We start from the raw sequence: 15,934 nt of genomic DNA, 5'->3' as shown, positions 1-15,934 counted from the left end.
CTCTGAAAAAATAAAAACAATTTTAAGAGAGGGAAATTAAAAAACAGAAGGAATAAATCTTTCTTTAACAGAAGTTATGGGCTTCCCAGGTGGTGCTAGTGGTAAAGAACCTGCTTGCCAATACAGGTAGACTTAAGAGACGTGGGTTCAATCCCTGGGTCTGAAAAATCCCCTGGAGAAGGGCATGGCAATCGACTCCAGTATTCTTGCCTGGAGAATCCCATGGACAGAGAAGCCTGGTGGGCTACAGTCCACTGGGTTATAAAGAGTCAGACATGACTGAAGAGACAGCACAAACAAAAGTTAACATGCAGTCTTTCTTGACAACAGTTATTCTGTTTATTGCTAATGAATAACTCAATCTTCCCTTTGCTATATACACATATAGCTATAGTAAGAGTCATGAGATTTGCTATGCATAATACGGCTGACAAACTCTACCATATGAATATTACTTCAATTGTACTTCTGTTTAATTCAAAAGAAAACACATCCAGTGGGTTTTTATTCTTTTGCAACGTGCCTTCTCCCTTCCTCCACACACAAATATTTAGATTTTGGTAAAATTAGAGCTTGTCCACAGGAGGTCAAACTTGGGTGGTTCTAGAGAATTTTCTGGAGTAACAAATTTCCTACATCTTGCTTTCTGAGATGGTTACATGGGTACATGAAACAAAATCCAGTGAAAACAACAGATCATACATTCATTGTAGGTAAATCTCAATTTTAAAAATGGGCAATTCACTAAGCATTCTTAGTGAACGCTAGGCATTTCTCCTTGTAATTAAAAAAAGGATACAGTCCTCCTCCTGGAAATAAGACTCTGCTATCTGTTAAAAACAAATAAAAAACAGAGAAAGTTAAATTAACAGTTGAATAAAAAGACAAATTTGGAAGAAACCAAAACTTTGAAACTCTCAAAGTCTTTGATATCAAACTAAGAAAACTCTTATTTAACTATATTCGCCAGTTCAGAAAAAATATGACTCCTAGGCACAAGACACATTTCTGAAGTCACTCGTCTCAAGAAAAGCAAACACAGACATTCTTTGGTCCGTACACAATCTCATTCTTTCTATTCTATTTCAAGTCAAAGCAAACATCACTGATTCATTAGAGTTTAGAATAAGAACTCTAAAGAGGGAGAGAAATGCTATCGAGGCTTATAAAAGTAGAACATGAATGAAAGGGTGGCTTTATCATAAACTAAAAAACTGAAATATGTCATGTCACAAGGGATCTTAAAACCCATTTGTCCCATTAGTATTTCACAAACTACCTCCTGGGACACTGATTTTTCATTCTCTTTTGATATTTCAGAAAAGGACAGACCAAGTGTTACTAGTTGAGAGATGAGGTTTGGAATATATGCAAAGTGCTGCACAGGATAAGGGGCACTGGATGGGAGGGCGGGGTCCAGGGATGCAGCACCTGGACCCAGCTGATTCATTCTAGGGCAACTTTAAATTTAAAAATTCTTTGATTCTAAAAACTTTGGGATCCTTTATTCAGATATAGCATTTATAAATGGAACAGTAAAACCAAAAGTATACATGGAGAAATATTTGCATGAATTGACTACTGTCATACTTAAAATACTTCATTAAGTAGTTTACACTTTCAAACAGTTTGCCCTGATTTTTCCTAAGTCTCTAATGAAAAAGGTATTCTGTCTATGGATCACGATCTCTACTTTCCAGGAAGCTATCAGTACACGGAGCAATAAAGCACTAGTCAAACCTATAAATTAGAAATGAAAAAGGAATGTTTTTTTCTAAATCCCACAGTGGAAAAAGTATAGTTTTAAAGGAAATAGTTGCCGAGCTTAAAATTTATTCTATATATCTAACATTCTTCCAGGAGCAATACAATAATATAGATGGACCCAATCACCTCCCTGTAAATTGTCAGTTTAATCAATTAGCTTTCAGACTTCTGGGACAGTTCCAGTCCCATAAGTGCAACAATAAAGACAGGATCATGAAACCCAAGGCCTCAAAAGTAGAAAGGCACTTCCAGGTGAAAGGGCAGCTTGAAAAATAAATATACAGGGTGCTTCCTCGTATAAAAACCTATTCTTGGCAAGTCGAGCAGTGTAAAAGAAGGTGTGATTTTCTTGGGTGCCCCAAATGTCTAAATCTGGGAGGTAGCTTGGTAGAGCAGAAAAACATGAAGTTTGAAGGTGAATAACCTGACTGTGTTCTAGACCAAGGTTTGCCACTACCAGCTGTGTGACTCTAGACGTGTCATTTCATGTCTCAACCTTGGCTTCCTTATTTGTGAAACAGGGTCAGTAATACCTACAACCCTAGGAGACAGAACATGTGTCTAGTACAGTGCCCAGGACACAACAGCAAGTGCTTAAGATGGTTTGCACTTGCTGACTCTGGACCAGAAATGGTCTACTCTACCAGTGCAGAGTAGAATCGTGAAGAAGTGAGTTGAAAATCACTTTGGGAGGGCAGTAATTTTAAGGTTTTCCTGGTTTCAGGTATCTTTTATCTACCGGGAACAAAAAGGAATTAGGAAGGTGTATCTGTTTGTCCGCAGTCTCAGAGTGGTTTCAAGGATCCCAGTGAAGCCATTTCCTGCTTGAGTCCGAGATGAGTTTCAGGACATGTTCACTGAGCACAGAGTACTTGAGAGCACTTGAACCTCTTCTCACTTCTCTATGAAAAACTCTCAAGTTTATGATTTGTTACACACTTACAGCTAACCTGCCATTATATTAACAAAGTCAGTGTATAAGAGATTACTCAAACCCAAGAAAAATAATTCTTTTTTTGGCCACACTACACGGCCTGCGGAACTTCCCTGATGAGCGATCAGACCCATGCCCCCTGCAGTGGAAGTGCAGAGTCTTAACCGCCGGACCACCAGGGAAGTCCCCAAGAAAAGTAATGTTTAAATGGAATCTTCGAGAGTTCCAAGAACTTTAGACACTTGGACTCTGGGACCCCATGGATGAGCGATCTAGACTTATTGGCTGCACAAGTGGAAGTGCTAAAGTACCTTAACCAGTCCCGGACCACCAGGGAAGTACCCCAAGAAAAGTATTCTTAATCATCCCTTTTTTATTAAATGTGGAATCTTAGAGGCTAGAGTTCCAATTTCTTCTTTTACCTTTAGTGTGGACTCTGGGACCAGACATTATGCTTATATGGACTTTGAGTTTTAGAAAATGGGGATTGAGTCTTTTGCTCCTCCTCTGAAACATATATCACACACACTTTCTCTCACATATTGACCAATCCCACAATTAATGTTTAAAGTAAATCATAGTAGATAAACATTTAATGTTTAGTTATTTTCAGTAAGCCATGCAGTAAACTCTTAATATTTTTCCTTTGCTGAAAACTTTGTTTTCTCTGGAGCATTTGGGTATAGTTTTCCATGCACTTACCGCTTATACAACTCTAGTCTATCTAGTTGAAATCTTCCCTCAATGTATTCAGACACACCAAATATTCAGAAATCGGAAAATGATATAAAAGTTTCTTCCCAGACCCTCTGATCTGCTCAAATAGAAGTGGGTACTATCTCCTTCTTGGTACAAAGCTGTCATCTAAGACTCTCTCTTCTCCTAGAGATCCTCTTCACCCATCTCCAGGGTAGCACCCCATTTTCTTGTATCTTAATCTTTCTGTTCCTTGGTTTACTCTCTTGTTTCGGTGGAGCACATCATATAGTGACTTCCTGAGAAAGGATGAAAAGGAAATATCACAGCCCCTGATGTAGGAACATTCCTGATATAGCTGAGGAAGTGCTAGGAGCCCAGTGTATCTGGAAAGAAGTGAATAAGAAGGAGAGTTTTAGGAATTAAGGTCTAAGAGGTAACAGGGCCAGATCATGGAGTGTCTTGCCATGGTAAGAATTTTGGCTTTTACTCTGAATGTGAAAAGAAGTCAGTGGATGGTTTTGAACAGAGAAGTTTCATGATCCCAACTAACATTTTATCTGGATAACAATGACTGCTGTGTGTGTGGGGGGTGGGGGGGGTGGGGGGGGGGAGGCCTAAATGGAAATAAAGGTAAAGCAGAGAGGGTTCTACAATTAGTTTACTGCAAGAATCTGAAATAAATCTGATAGTGTCTTGTATTGAGATGGCGGCAATGAAAGAGGAAAGAAGACATCAGAATCTCCATATAGTTTTTAAATAGATTGGCAGGATCTGCTGATTGGATATGGACGTGGGGAAAAGTGAAGGATGACTTCAAAGTATTTGGTCTCAGCAACTAGAGGGATGGATATGCCATTTAACAAAAGGGAGGAAAAAAAATCAAAGTCTGATTTTGGGCATCTTAAGTTTGAAAGGCCCATGAGATGCCTCAGGAAGCTGGATGTTTAGTCTATACTGCAGAACTGAATCCTCAAGCACTCCAATGTTTAACAATCAGTAAAATTTGGAGGACTCAACAAATGACCCAGAGAAGGCATATCCAGTGAGGTAAGATATAAAAGTGGAAAGTGGGGGGTCCTAAAAAGCAAAAGAAAATGCTGCAAAAAAAAGCATGTGATCAACTTGTCAGAGCTTCTAATACTTCCAGTAGGAAGAAAACTGAGGACTAACAACTAGATTCACACGAGCATGCAACATGGAGATCAATCCTGGCATTTACAATGCAATTCTGGGGGAGTAGTTGGCACAAAGGCCAGACTGGAGTGAGTTCAAGAGACATCTGAATATGGAATGTTACCTAGGTAGAATTCTTGCCCAATATATTTTAACCTGAATCAAATCATGAAGAAATAATCAGACAGATCCTAATTATGGGACATTTTTACATGTTCTTAACTCTTCAGACGTGTCAATGTTATACAAGCAAAAATAAACAAACAAATAAAACAGAAGGCAGGGAATTGTTCTGGATTACTAAGGATTAAAGAATGTTCACAACCAAATGCAATGTGTGCTCCTTCACTGAATCCTGGATCAGAGGGGAACTAGTTATGATGAATATTTGTGGAATAACCTGAAGAAACAAATATAGGCTCTATATTAAATAATACTAAACCAACATCTCATTTCTTGGGGTTGATAATGACATTGTAAGTTATTTAGGAGAGTGTCATTGTTCTTGGGAAACTTATGTGCATGTATTTAAGGGTGAAGTGATGTAATGCCTGAAGATTACTTTAAGATGTTTCATGGAAAATAAATATGTGGGGTAGGGTTGAGCGGGAGGAGGGAAAAATGAAAATCTGGCTAAATGTTAACAGCTATCAAATTCAAGTGAAAGGCACAGTGTGAATTGCTGGGAATTACTAAATAATGGAAAAAAAAAGTCACTCCTCTCTGACTTGTGTTTCCGTTGAGACTAACTGACAGGATATTTTGTATTCTTGGACTACGGAAGGCAGTCACCAGCTGACTCCTGCTGCCCTGGTGTCTCAGCTTACTGCAGTTTCAGCTATCTCTTTCCAACAAGCAATGTTTGAATTAGTGACAGAGAAATACAATTATACCACTTAATGCTTAGTTACTTTTATGTTAAGCATACCAAGTGTTATTGATATGTTAAGTACTTTTACATGCAGTATTTCAATGAGTCCTCTACAACATTACAGAAGATGAAACTAAAAGCTGCTTAGTTTGTTAGCAGTAGGGTTAAGAGATTTTAAAGTAGAGCCAGAGCCCATACTTTAAAGGCACCACTATACTCTCTCATCTTCTTTGCCAGGAGAGGACAGACTGCTGAGGTATTTCAGAAGCATAACCTACAGGACTCAGCAAACTGACATGTTCCTAAGGGATGAAGGTGGAGTTTTACTTTGAGACATTAAAAAAATTAAATAATCTGCATCTGATCAAGACTATCATCTTCCTGACTAAAAATGTGATTTTCTACTAGATCTGCTTCAGCTATAGGATCACCTGCTAGTAGAAAAGGGCATTCTCCTTATATTTAATGTAACAATAGCCCAGTGACATAAACTGCTTGAAAAGATTTGGCTACACTTAGCTGTTTCTATTTACTCCAAATGTCCATTTCCCCAACTTTCTATTGAAATTCTACAGAAGACTTCAAAGAATAGTAAAATCAAGTCATATACCTTTTATTTAGATTTGTCAATTACTGACATTTTGCCAAATCTTCTCTTTTTCCCTTTCTTACACATTTTTTTCCCACTGAAATATCTTAAGTTGCAGGCATTATGTAACTTTACTCCTAAATACTACTTGCATGTGTGTCTCCCAAGAATAAAGACACTCTTCTACATTACCTTCAATTCCATTATCTCAAGAAATTTGACAATGATGCAATAGTTATTTATTATTATACAGTCAGCATTCAAATTTCTGTCAAGTTGTCCCCAAAACACATGCTTTGAGAGATGTGGGTTCAATCCCTGGGTCAGAAAGAGCCACTAGAATAGGAAATGGCAACCCACTCCAGTATTCTTGCCTGGAAAATTCCATGGATGGAGGAGCCTGGTGGGCTCCAGTCCATGGGGCTGCAAAGAGTCAGACATGACTGAGCAACTGAGCCCAAAACAAAGCCCTACAATCATAAGGAACCTGTTTTGTGAGGGAGTCTTGTATCTCCCATTTGTAAAGATGATGATAATGCATCTCTAGATTGTTTGGAGAATGAAATAATGGTTAGTGTAAATATCCTTCACAAACTCAATCCATTGTACAAATTCAAAGAAGGCTGAACTGTTTATAATAGCTAGGACATGGAAGCAACCTAGATGCCCATCAGCAGATGAATGGATAAGAAAGATATGGTACATATACACAATGGAATATTACTCAGCCATTAAAAAGAATACATTTGAATCAGTTCTAATGAGATGGATGAAACTGGAGCCCATTATACAGAGTGAAGTAAGACAGAAAGATAAATACCAATACAGTATACTAACGCATATATATGGAATTTAAAAAGATGGTAATGATAACCCCATATGCAAGACAGAAAAAGAGACACATGTATAGAACAGACTTTTGGACTCTGTCGGAGAAGGCGAGGGTGGGATGTTCTGAGAGAATAGCATTGAAACATGTATACTATCAAGGGTGAAACAGATCACCAGCCCAGGTTGGATGCATGAGACAAGTGCTCAGGGCTGGTGCACTGGGAAGACCCAGAGGGATGGGATGGGGAGGGAGGCAGGAGGGGGGATCAGGATGGGGAACACATGTAAATCCATGGCTGATTCATGTCAATGTATGGCAAAAACCACTACAATATTGTAAAATAGTTAGCCTCCAACTAATAAAAATAAATGAAAAAAAAAACACAAAAAAACAAAGAAGGCTGAAAGATTAGAAAGCTGCCTTGGTACTGGTGGTTCTCAACTACAGTTCTCAACTATGGTAAACATGTATTATATGTTAGCAACACACCAGAGGTCAAAAAAGTAGTACACATTTTCTCAAAGGCATTCTTCAAGCCCACCAAGGAGGTAATATAAATTTGTAAGAATATATGTTTTCCTGCCTTGGGACAAAAGCTATTTTACTTTTAAAAAATTATTCACTGCTTATTGCAAGTGTTTAATGAAACAGGAAGAGTGAGTGAAATAAAAATGAAGCTTCTTCTATTTCCATATATGAATTATTTTCATTTTAAAAGAAAATAAAACACAGCTCATAAAGACTTTAATCTTTTCAGAATTATCTCGTGTAAAAAACCTTCCGTATTACTGTCCTTAAGGTCTCCCAGTCTCCAGGCTCTCCGTCTTCTAGTTTACCCTCTCAATCATCAAGAATTATATTTCTAGAATTCTAATTTTTGCACCTGCATAATTAAAAGCTCTCAGCCTCTAAAAGCAAGACCTTAATGTTACAAGTTATCCAATCTTAATTCTCGTCTCTCTTCCATCTTAATCTTCGAAATAACATCCCAGTCATGTCTTGGCAAAGGCTGATCTCTTTCTGTACCAGTTCACTTTCTTTATCTATTGTGAGCCTGTACATCCTGCAAAACCCAGCTCAAGAATCACCTTGTTTCTGCCTAATGTCCAAAGGACAAAGTTAATCAGGCATTTTGTGCTTTTGCTGAACCTGAAGCACATACCTACTCTAATACTTTATACAGACTTCTACCATTAGTTACCTACATAATTGTTTCTCCTATTCTACAGTGTGTGTTTTGAGGACATGTTCTTATGTAATCTATTTCCCTAGTGTCTAGCTTAGTTTTGGGCACCTTGTTGGTACTTACTAAGCACTTTCTACATTGACTCATTTGTGAACTACACCGACCCTCATTTGTACACACTAACTAAGAGAAGGGGCTTCCCTGGTGGCTCAGTAGTAACCAATCTGCCTGTAATGCATGAGACACAGGAACCGAGGGTTTGATCCCTAGGTTAGCAAGATTCCCCAGGAGGAGGAAATGTCAACCCACTCCAGTATTCTTGCCTGAGAAATCTCATTGAACAGAAGAGCCTGGCAGGCTACAGTCCATGGGGTTTCAAGAGTCGGACACAACTTATTGACTAAACCACCACCACCACCGAGTAAAAGCAGCTGGTGATTGTATGAGCCACAGACTGATGATCCAAGCCAACATGTGGCCACCAGTCAGAGATGTGCCAGATTTCCTACCAGCTGTGGACCCACGGTCACCTTCTACTGGACGCAGCAAGGACAGGCGGAGCAGAATTAATGACAGAGAATTGCACTTTAGATTATTACAAATATTGGCCCCAGAATTTCAGTGAGGCTGCAATTGAAAGTTCAGCAAGATACCTGGTGAAGGCAAAGGGGAAGTGCTCTTGAATCCAACTGCTCAACTTCACCTCGTATAAGTGAGAACAGAGACTGCAGAACCAGCTTTGGGGCTTCTAGTTGATCGTTAGCATTGACTTCTGCAGATTCTTCATCACTAACCGCATGTGTGGCTACATGTAGTACATTTTCTTGCATTAAAGGTGTGGTATCTTCTGAAGAAAGTCCTTTGAGAGTAAATAAAATGCCTATGTTACAATAAATTTCCACCATGGTAGAACACCTTAAAATAATTATGCCTTTTAACCATAAACTTTTCAAATAAAACTGATTATATGCAAAAGAAACCTCATAGAAGCCACAAGTTATTCTCCTCAGTTAAGATTGTGCTTGACATCTGATTCTTTGTATTAGCAATTAGTTAACAGAAGCAATTCTGTTAGTTCTATATAAACTTTTCTATTTACAATACATTATAGACTAAGAATATAATTTATATTCTTAATTAAGAATACTAAAAAAAAGAGAGATCTAAAGAAAAGTATGTAGGTTAAAATCTGACCAAAAACTTGACTCTCCCAAAGGAAAAATGAATTAACTATAATTTGAAGTCATACCTTGCCCCAAATGAAATAGCACTAAATGAGAAAGTAAATGTGGCTATTATAACAAAGGCTAAAGAAGTTAAGCCTTCTCTAAACCTCTGGAGCCCAGGAGAGCAGAGGGAATCAGATGGCCAGAGCTAATGGTCACAGAAACTTTCTTCCTAGTAAAAAAGAATAAAACAAACTTGGAAAAAAAAATCAGCGAATAAATCCTTGGCCCAGAGCTCCTGAAATAACACACCAAATTTTAAAACTCTAAACATAACACATTATAACTTTACCCTTCACTGAAATCTCAGCATGAGTTCTAATTTTCATATTGAAATTGAATAGACTGTGTGCATCTGTACTTACCTTCAGCTAGTCCATCTTGGGAAGGATCTTTCTCAGTAATAAGAGTATATGCATACCATGATTGAAGATGCCTTCGGCCTGGAGATGGCCTGCCATTTTATTTTGTAGGAATGGTATTTGTGAAAAACAGGAATGATTTTTCTGCTAATTTTCTAACTGCAATGGTGGTAATGCCAATGTAGGAAGAGAAGCTTTCTATAGAGAACTACAAAAAAACTAAGATAAATACTGTTTTCTTTCCTTTTCCTCCCAGCCACACTACTATACCCAAGACACTAAATTACATAAGACTGTGATAAGGCTAATTACCCAAATTCTATACTTCTCTTAATTAAATTCTTCTAAATTTTTCATTAAATGTTTGGTAGAATTCACCAAGGGGCTTCCCAGGTGGTTCAGTGGTAAAGAACCCACCTGCCAATGAAGAAGACCCAGGTTCAATCCCTGGGTCAGGAAGATCCCCTGGAGGAGGGCATGGTAACCCACTCTGGTATTCTTATCTGGAAAATCCTATGGACAGAGGAGCCTGGAGGGCTATAGCCCATCGAGTCACAAAGAGTCAAACACGACGGAGTGACTGAACAACAACAATAACAAAATTCACCTATGAATTAAATGTTTGGTAGAATTCATTTAATGAAAAATTAGTGTCAATCCTTCTCAGACTTTTCCAAAAATCAAAGAGCAGGGGAACAGTTTCAATCTCATTTTTACAAAGCCAGCATTACCCTGATACTAAAGCCAAATAAAGATATTACATAAAAAGTAAACTACAAATAAATTTCTCTGATGAATACAGATGCAAAAATTCTCAACAAAATACTCAGCAACTTAATTCAACAGCACATTTAAAGGATCGGACACTGTGATCAAGCAGAATTTATTCCTGGGATGCAAGGTTGATTCAACATACATTAACCAATCAATGTAATACAGCACATTAACTGAATGAAGGATAAATATCACAAGGTCATCTCAATGGATGTGGGAAAAATTATTTAACAAAATTCAATATCCTTTAATGATAAAACTCTCAACATAGTAGGTACAGAAGAATGTACCTCAACATGATAAAAGCCATATATGACAAACTCACAGATAACATCATACTCAACAATGAAAGGTTAACATATTTTCCTCGAAGATCTGGAACAAGACAAGGGTGCCTACCCTCACCACTCCTATTCAACACAGTACTGGAAATTCTGGTCAGAGCAATCAAGCAAGAAAAAGAAACGAAAGGCATCCAACTCAGAAAGGAAGATGTGAAACTGTCACTGTTTGCAGATAATATAACGTTATAGATGGAAAACCCTCAACCCCTCACTAAAAAACTGTTAGAACCAACAAATGATTTCAGTAAAGTTACAGGATATACAATCACCATATAAAAATCAGTTGCATTGCTATATACTAACAGTGAACTATCTGAAAAAGAAAAAGAAAACCATTTTATTTACAATAGTATTAAAACGACAAAGTACTTAGGAATAAATTTAACAAAGTAGATGAAAGCTATTGTTGTTATTCAGTTGCTCAGTCACATCTGACTCTTTGCGAACCCATGGACTGCAGCATCCAGGCTTCCCTGTCCTTCACCATCTCTCAGAACCTGCTCAAACTCATGTTCATCGAGTCCGTGATACCATCCAACCATCTCATCCTCTGTCGTCCCCTTTTCTTCCTGCCTTTAATCTTTCCCAGCAGCAGGGTCTTTTCTAATGAGTCAGCTCTTTGCATCAGGTGGCCAAAGTATTGGAGCTTCAGCTTCAGCATCTGTCCTTCCAATGAATATTCAGGATTGACTTCCTTTAGGAATGACTGGTTTGATCTCCTAGCTGTCCAAGGGACTCTCAAGAGTCTTTTCCAACATCACAGGTCAAAAGCATCAATTCTTTGGTGTTCAGCCTTCTTGATGGTCCAACTCTCACATCCGTACATGACTACTGGAAAAATCACAGCTTTGCCTATACAGACCTTTGTTGGCAAAGTAGCCCTCCAGGCTCCTCTGTCCACAGGGATTCTCCAGGCAAGATTACTGGAGTAGGTTGCCATGCCGTCCTCCAGGGGATCTTCCCAACCCAGGGATAGAACCCAGATCTCCTGCATTGCAGATGGATTCTTTACCATCTGAGCCATCAGGGAAGCCCATGAATACTAGAGTGGGTAGCCTATCTCTTCTCCAGGGGATCTTCCCAACCCAGAAACTGAACCGGGGTGTCCTGCACTGCAGACGGAATCTTTACCAACTCAGTTACCTGGGAAGCCTGAAAGCTATTGAAGAAGGCACAAATAAATGGAAAGATATACTATGCTCATGGGTTGGAAGAATTAAAAAATAACTACATTACTCATAGCAATCCTCAGATTCAATGGAATCCCTATCAAATTGCAATGGCATTTTTCAAAGTATTAGAAAAGGTCTTAAAATTTTTATGGAACCATAAAAGATCACATATAGCCAGAGCAATCATAAGCAAAAAAAAAACCAAAAAAACCCAACAAAATTAGTAGCATCTGACCATGAGATTTCAAAAACTACTACAAAATTATATAGTAATCCACAATAACATAGTTGGCGTAATAACAGATGCACAGAACACTGGAACACAATAGAGCATCACAACAGAGAAATAAATTTGTTTCTAAACATTTATGGTCTTTATCAAAAATGCAAAGAACACACACAATTAGAGAAAGGATAGTTTCTTCAACAAAGAGTGCTAAGAAACCTGGTTTTCCACATGTGGAAGAATGAAATTGAACTCATCTCACTACATATGCAAAAAATCAACTTGATATGGAATTGAGATTTGATTATAAGACCTGAAACCATGCAACTATTAGAAGAAAATATAGGGGAAAAACTTCCTGACACTGATGTAGGTAAGACTGTTTTGGACATGACACCAAAAGCACAGGCACCAAAAGCAAAAATAGACAGATGGGATTGCATCAAACTAAAAAGCTTCTTGCACAGTAAAGGAAACAATCACCAAAGGGAAGAGACAATCTATAAAGTGGGAGAAAATATTTGCTAACCATCCATCTGAAAAGGGGTTAATATCCAAAATATATAAGGAATTCAAACCACTCAATAGCAAGAAAACAATTTGATTGAACTGTTGGTGGAAATGCATATTGGTACAGCTATTATGAAAAACAGTACAAACACTCCTCAAAAACGTAAGACTAGAACTACCCTATGATCCAGTAATTCCACTTCTGGGTATGCACACAAAGGGAACAAAATCAAGAATCAAAACAATTATCTGCACCCCCAGGTTCATTACAACATCACTTACAGTAGTTCAGATATGGAAATAACCCAAGTGTCTGTCAATGGATCAACAGCTGAAGAAAAGGTGATACACAGATAAAATGGAGTATTATTCAACTGTGAGAAAGAAGGAAATGCTACCTTATATGACAACTTGGATGAATTAGGAGGTCATCATGCTGAGTTCAATAAGCTAGGCAGAGAAAGACAAATACTACATAATTTCACTTATGAGTGCAATCTAAAAAATAAAATTTTAAAGTGAAACTCAAAGAAGCAAAGTAATATAATGATGGTTACCAGGGGCTGGTGGGGGCAGATGGGGAGATATTGATCAAAAGGTACAGAGCTGCAGTTATGTAGGATGAATAAATCTAGAAGTCTAATGTACAGGCATGATGACTCTACATAATAATACTGCGTTGAACACTGAAAATACACCAAGAGAGTGGCTTTTAGTTGTACTCATCACACAGTAATAAATGATAACTATGAGAAGAGACATGTTAATTAGTTTGACTGCATTATGTATATCAAATCTTCATGTTGTATACCTTAAATATGTACAACTTAAATAGATGAAATCTAAAATACTGCTGTGAACAAGGCTGTTCAGTCATTTAAGAAAACTGAAGGTAAGGGTACCTGTGTAACACAAGTATCTTCTAGCTGCTCCACACCCCACATGCTGTATTTTTGTAACCACTGTGACTATTTTGCATAAACTGTGGATTGCATAAACAGAAGCATATCAGAGTTTGCAAGAAAACAACTGAATGGCCTTGCAAGAAGAATTATGCACCATTCCACACTAAAGAGCAGGTTTCTGTTTTCAGTGTTGTTAAGCTTTTAGGGAAATAATTTTGGGGCTTCCCTGGTAGCTCAGATGGTAAAAAAATAACATCTGCTTGCAATGTAGGAGACCCCGGTTCAATTCCTGGGTCGGGAAGATCTCCTGGAGAAGGGAATGGCAACCAACTCCAGTATTCTTGTATAGAGAATTCCATGGAGAGACCATGGGGTCACAGAGAGTCGGATACGACTGAGTGACTAACACAACACAACACATGATGGTGCAACGGCAAGCATCCGCCTGCAATGTGGGAGATGCAGGCTTGGTCCCTGGGTGGAGAAGACCCCCTGGAGAAGCAAACGGAAACCCACTCCAGTATTCTTGCATGGGAAATCCCATGGACAGAGGAGGCTGGCAGGCTGCAGCCCATGGGGTCGCAAGAGTCGGACATGATTAGTGACTAAACCCCCACCACCAAAGAAACATAAATTGTTATCATATATGTAGTTAAGTGACAAGGATATATTTTACATATAAAATTCAATAGGAAAACAATAGTTGGCCAAATTCTAGCTAAATCAATTTTTAAACTACTTAAAATACATCCTGATTAATTTCACATTGCTAGGATGAAAAACTCGCCTTGAGAAACCTATTCGCCAAAAGTTGGAAGAAGAATGACAGGGACATAAGGGCAGCCCTGAGTGCCCTCCCTGTTCCCAGCACTTATTAGCTACTCCTATGGCACATCGGTCAATCCCTCACTCCCCAGCCTCCCAATCGATCTCTAAACTGGGTGTTCTACCATCTTATAAAACTATTGTGAGAATTAATGAGATCGTAAATGTAAAAGGCAGGTTCCTCCCAAAGATCATCCTTAAAATAATATCCTGAGGCTTCACAGTCACTTGAATTAAAAAGGCCACAGGACTTGTAAAGCACTTCTGAGACAGCACTGTTTTTTTAATTTGAAGAAAACATTAAGAGGGAAGTGTAAATAAAGCTAATGAAGCTCATATTTCTATTGTCACATTGAATAACAGGAATTATAAAAACTATGTTGGAACATCAAATTGCTTATTTATTACTCACTAATATTATAAGTTTGAACATGCCTGAACTTATTTTAGTAAAGACAATAAGGAAAATAAATACTTGCGTAACCATGAGTACTCAGAATGACTAGCATGTTTTGAATTGATACGTTCATAATGTACTAAAACATTTTAAAGTAGTCGTAACACCCACTGCAATGTTGCGAAGTAATTAGCCTCCAACTAACAAAAATAATTGAAAAATAAATAAATAAATAAATTAAAAAAAAAATAAAGTAGTCGTAACAAAGCATTTATGTCATAACATGGAAGTTCCAGTATTTTTCCATGTGAATTTCAAATTAATTATTTTTCATGTCACATTGGTCTTAAAAAGTTTTGCTTGAAAAAGTTAAGAATATGTCATCAATTAATAGGAAAATTCCTTCTAATAACATTAAAAGTTTTCTTTTAATAGTAAAGACATATTTTAACGGTAAAGATATATTTATTGGTAATGAGAAAAGCCAAATCAAAACATATACTGGTACATATAATTTCACCTTCACTACAAACTGTCATTCAACATAAATGAAGCTTTCTTGTATCAGATATGAATCTATATATCCAGACAGGAACAAAAAATTCTATTTGTCTTCATCTGTGGGCTACAGTTAAAACTTGCTGTTAACCAATTTGGAGTTCTATTTATAAGTATATGTGGGTGGTGACAGTCAAATCATAGGCCTTCATTTCACTTAATATCTGTCAACTTCGTCAAGCTCTAAAATAGACATCACAGTTTACATGTACCTACTGAGGTTTTACACTTAAAAAATTACTTGTAACTGCCTTGGGTCAGAGATTAGAGGAGTAACTTTACCTGAGAGATTTTACTCAATTTATCATACCATAAAATTCATAACTGAATTGTGTGTCAGTTTTGACACATAGTTTTATTCAACTCAGAATCTGTCTCTCATAGCGGTTAAGAGACACACCTGGGGGAGAACAGTGCTGGTACCCTTTACCTTAACTCATTAGGAATGTACTCTAACACTAAATTACTGGGAGTATTCTCCTTTAACAATCTAGCACTGATCTGCCATTTGTTAATATATTGAAGAGATATTAACTGTTTCTCTATGTGACAGGGAAAATGATGTAACTACATAACTTAAACGC

The 15,934-nt window shown here is 37.6% G+C and overlaps 1 protein-coding gene across 2 annotated transcripts in view; it reads right to left on the bottom strand.

The window, feature by feature from the left end:
• Positions 1-15,934, bottom strand: part of CNST (consortin, connexin sorting protein) — a 92,609-nt gene that overhangs the window by 31,823 nt on the left and 44,852 nt on the right. For both annotated transcript variants that reach the window (XM_043484869.1, XM_043484870.1), the window contains exons 3-4: positions 8,705-8,910; positions 800-830 (exon numbers count right to left, since the gene is read on the bottom strand). In XM_043484869.1, the coding sequence (XP_043340804.1) occupies positions 800-830; positions 8,705-8,910 (237 nt within the window). The remainder of the gene's footprint in view (positions 1-799; positions 831-8,704; positions 8,911-15,934) is intronic.

The sequence above is a fragment of the Cervus canadensis genome, chromosome 13 (genome assembly GCF_019320065.1).
Source record: "Cervus canadensis isolate Bull #8, Minnesota chromosome 13, ASM1932006v1, whole genome shotgun sequence".
NCBI classification, from domain to species: Eukaryota; Metazoa; Chordata; class Mammalia; order Artiodactyla; family Cervidae; genus Cervus; species Cervus canadensis.
The sequence above is the reverse complement of the archived record's forward strand: the minus strand, read 5'-3'. Positions and strand labels throughout refer to the sequence as shown.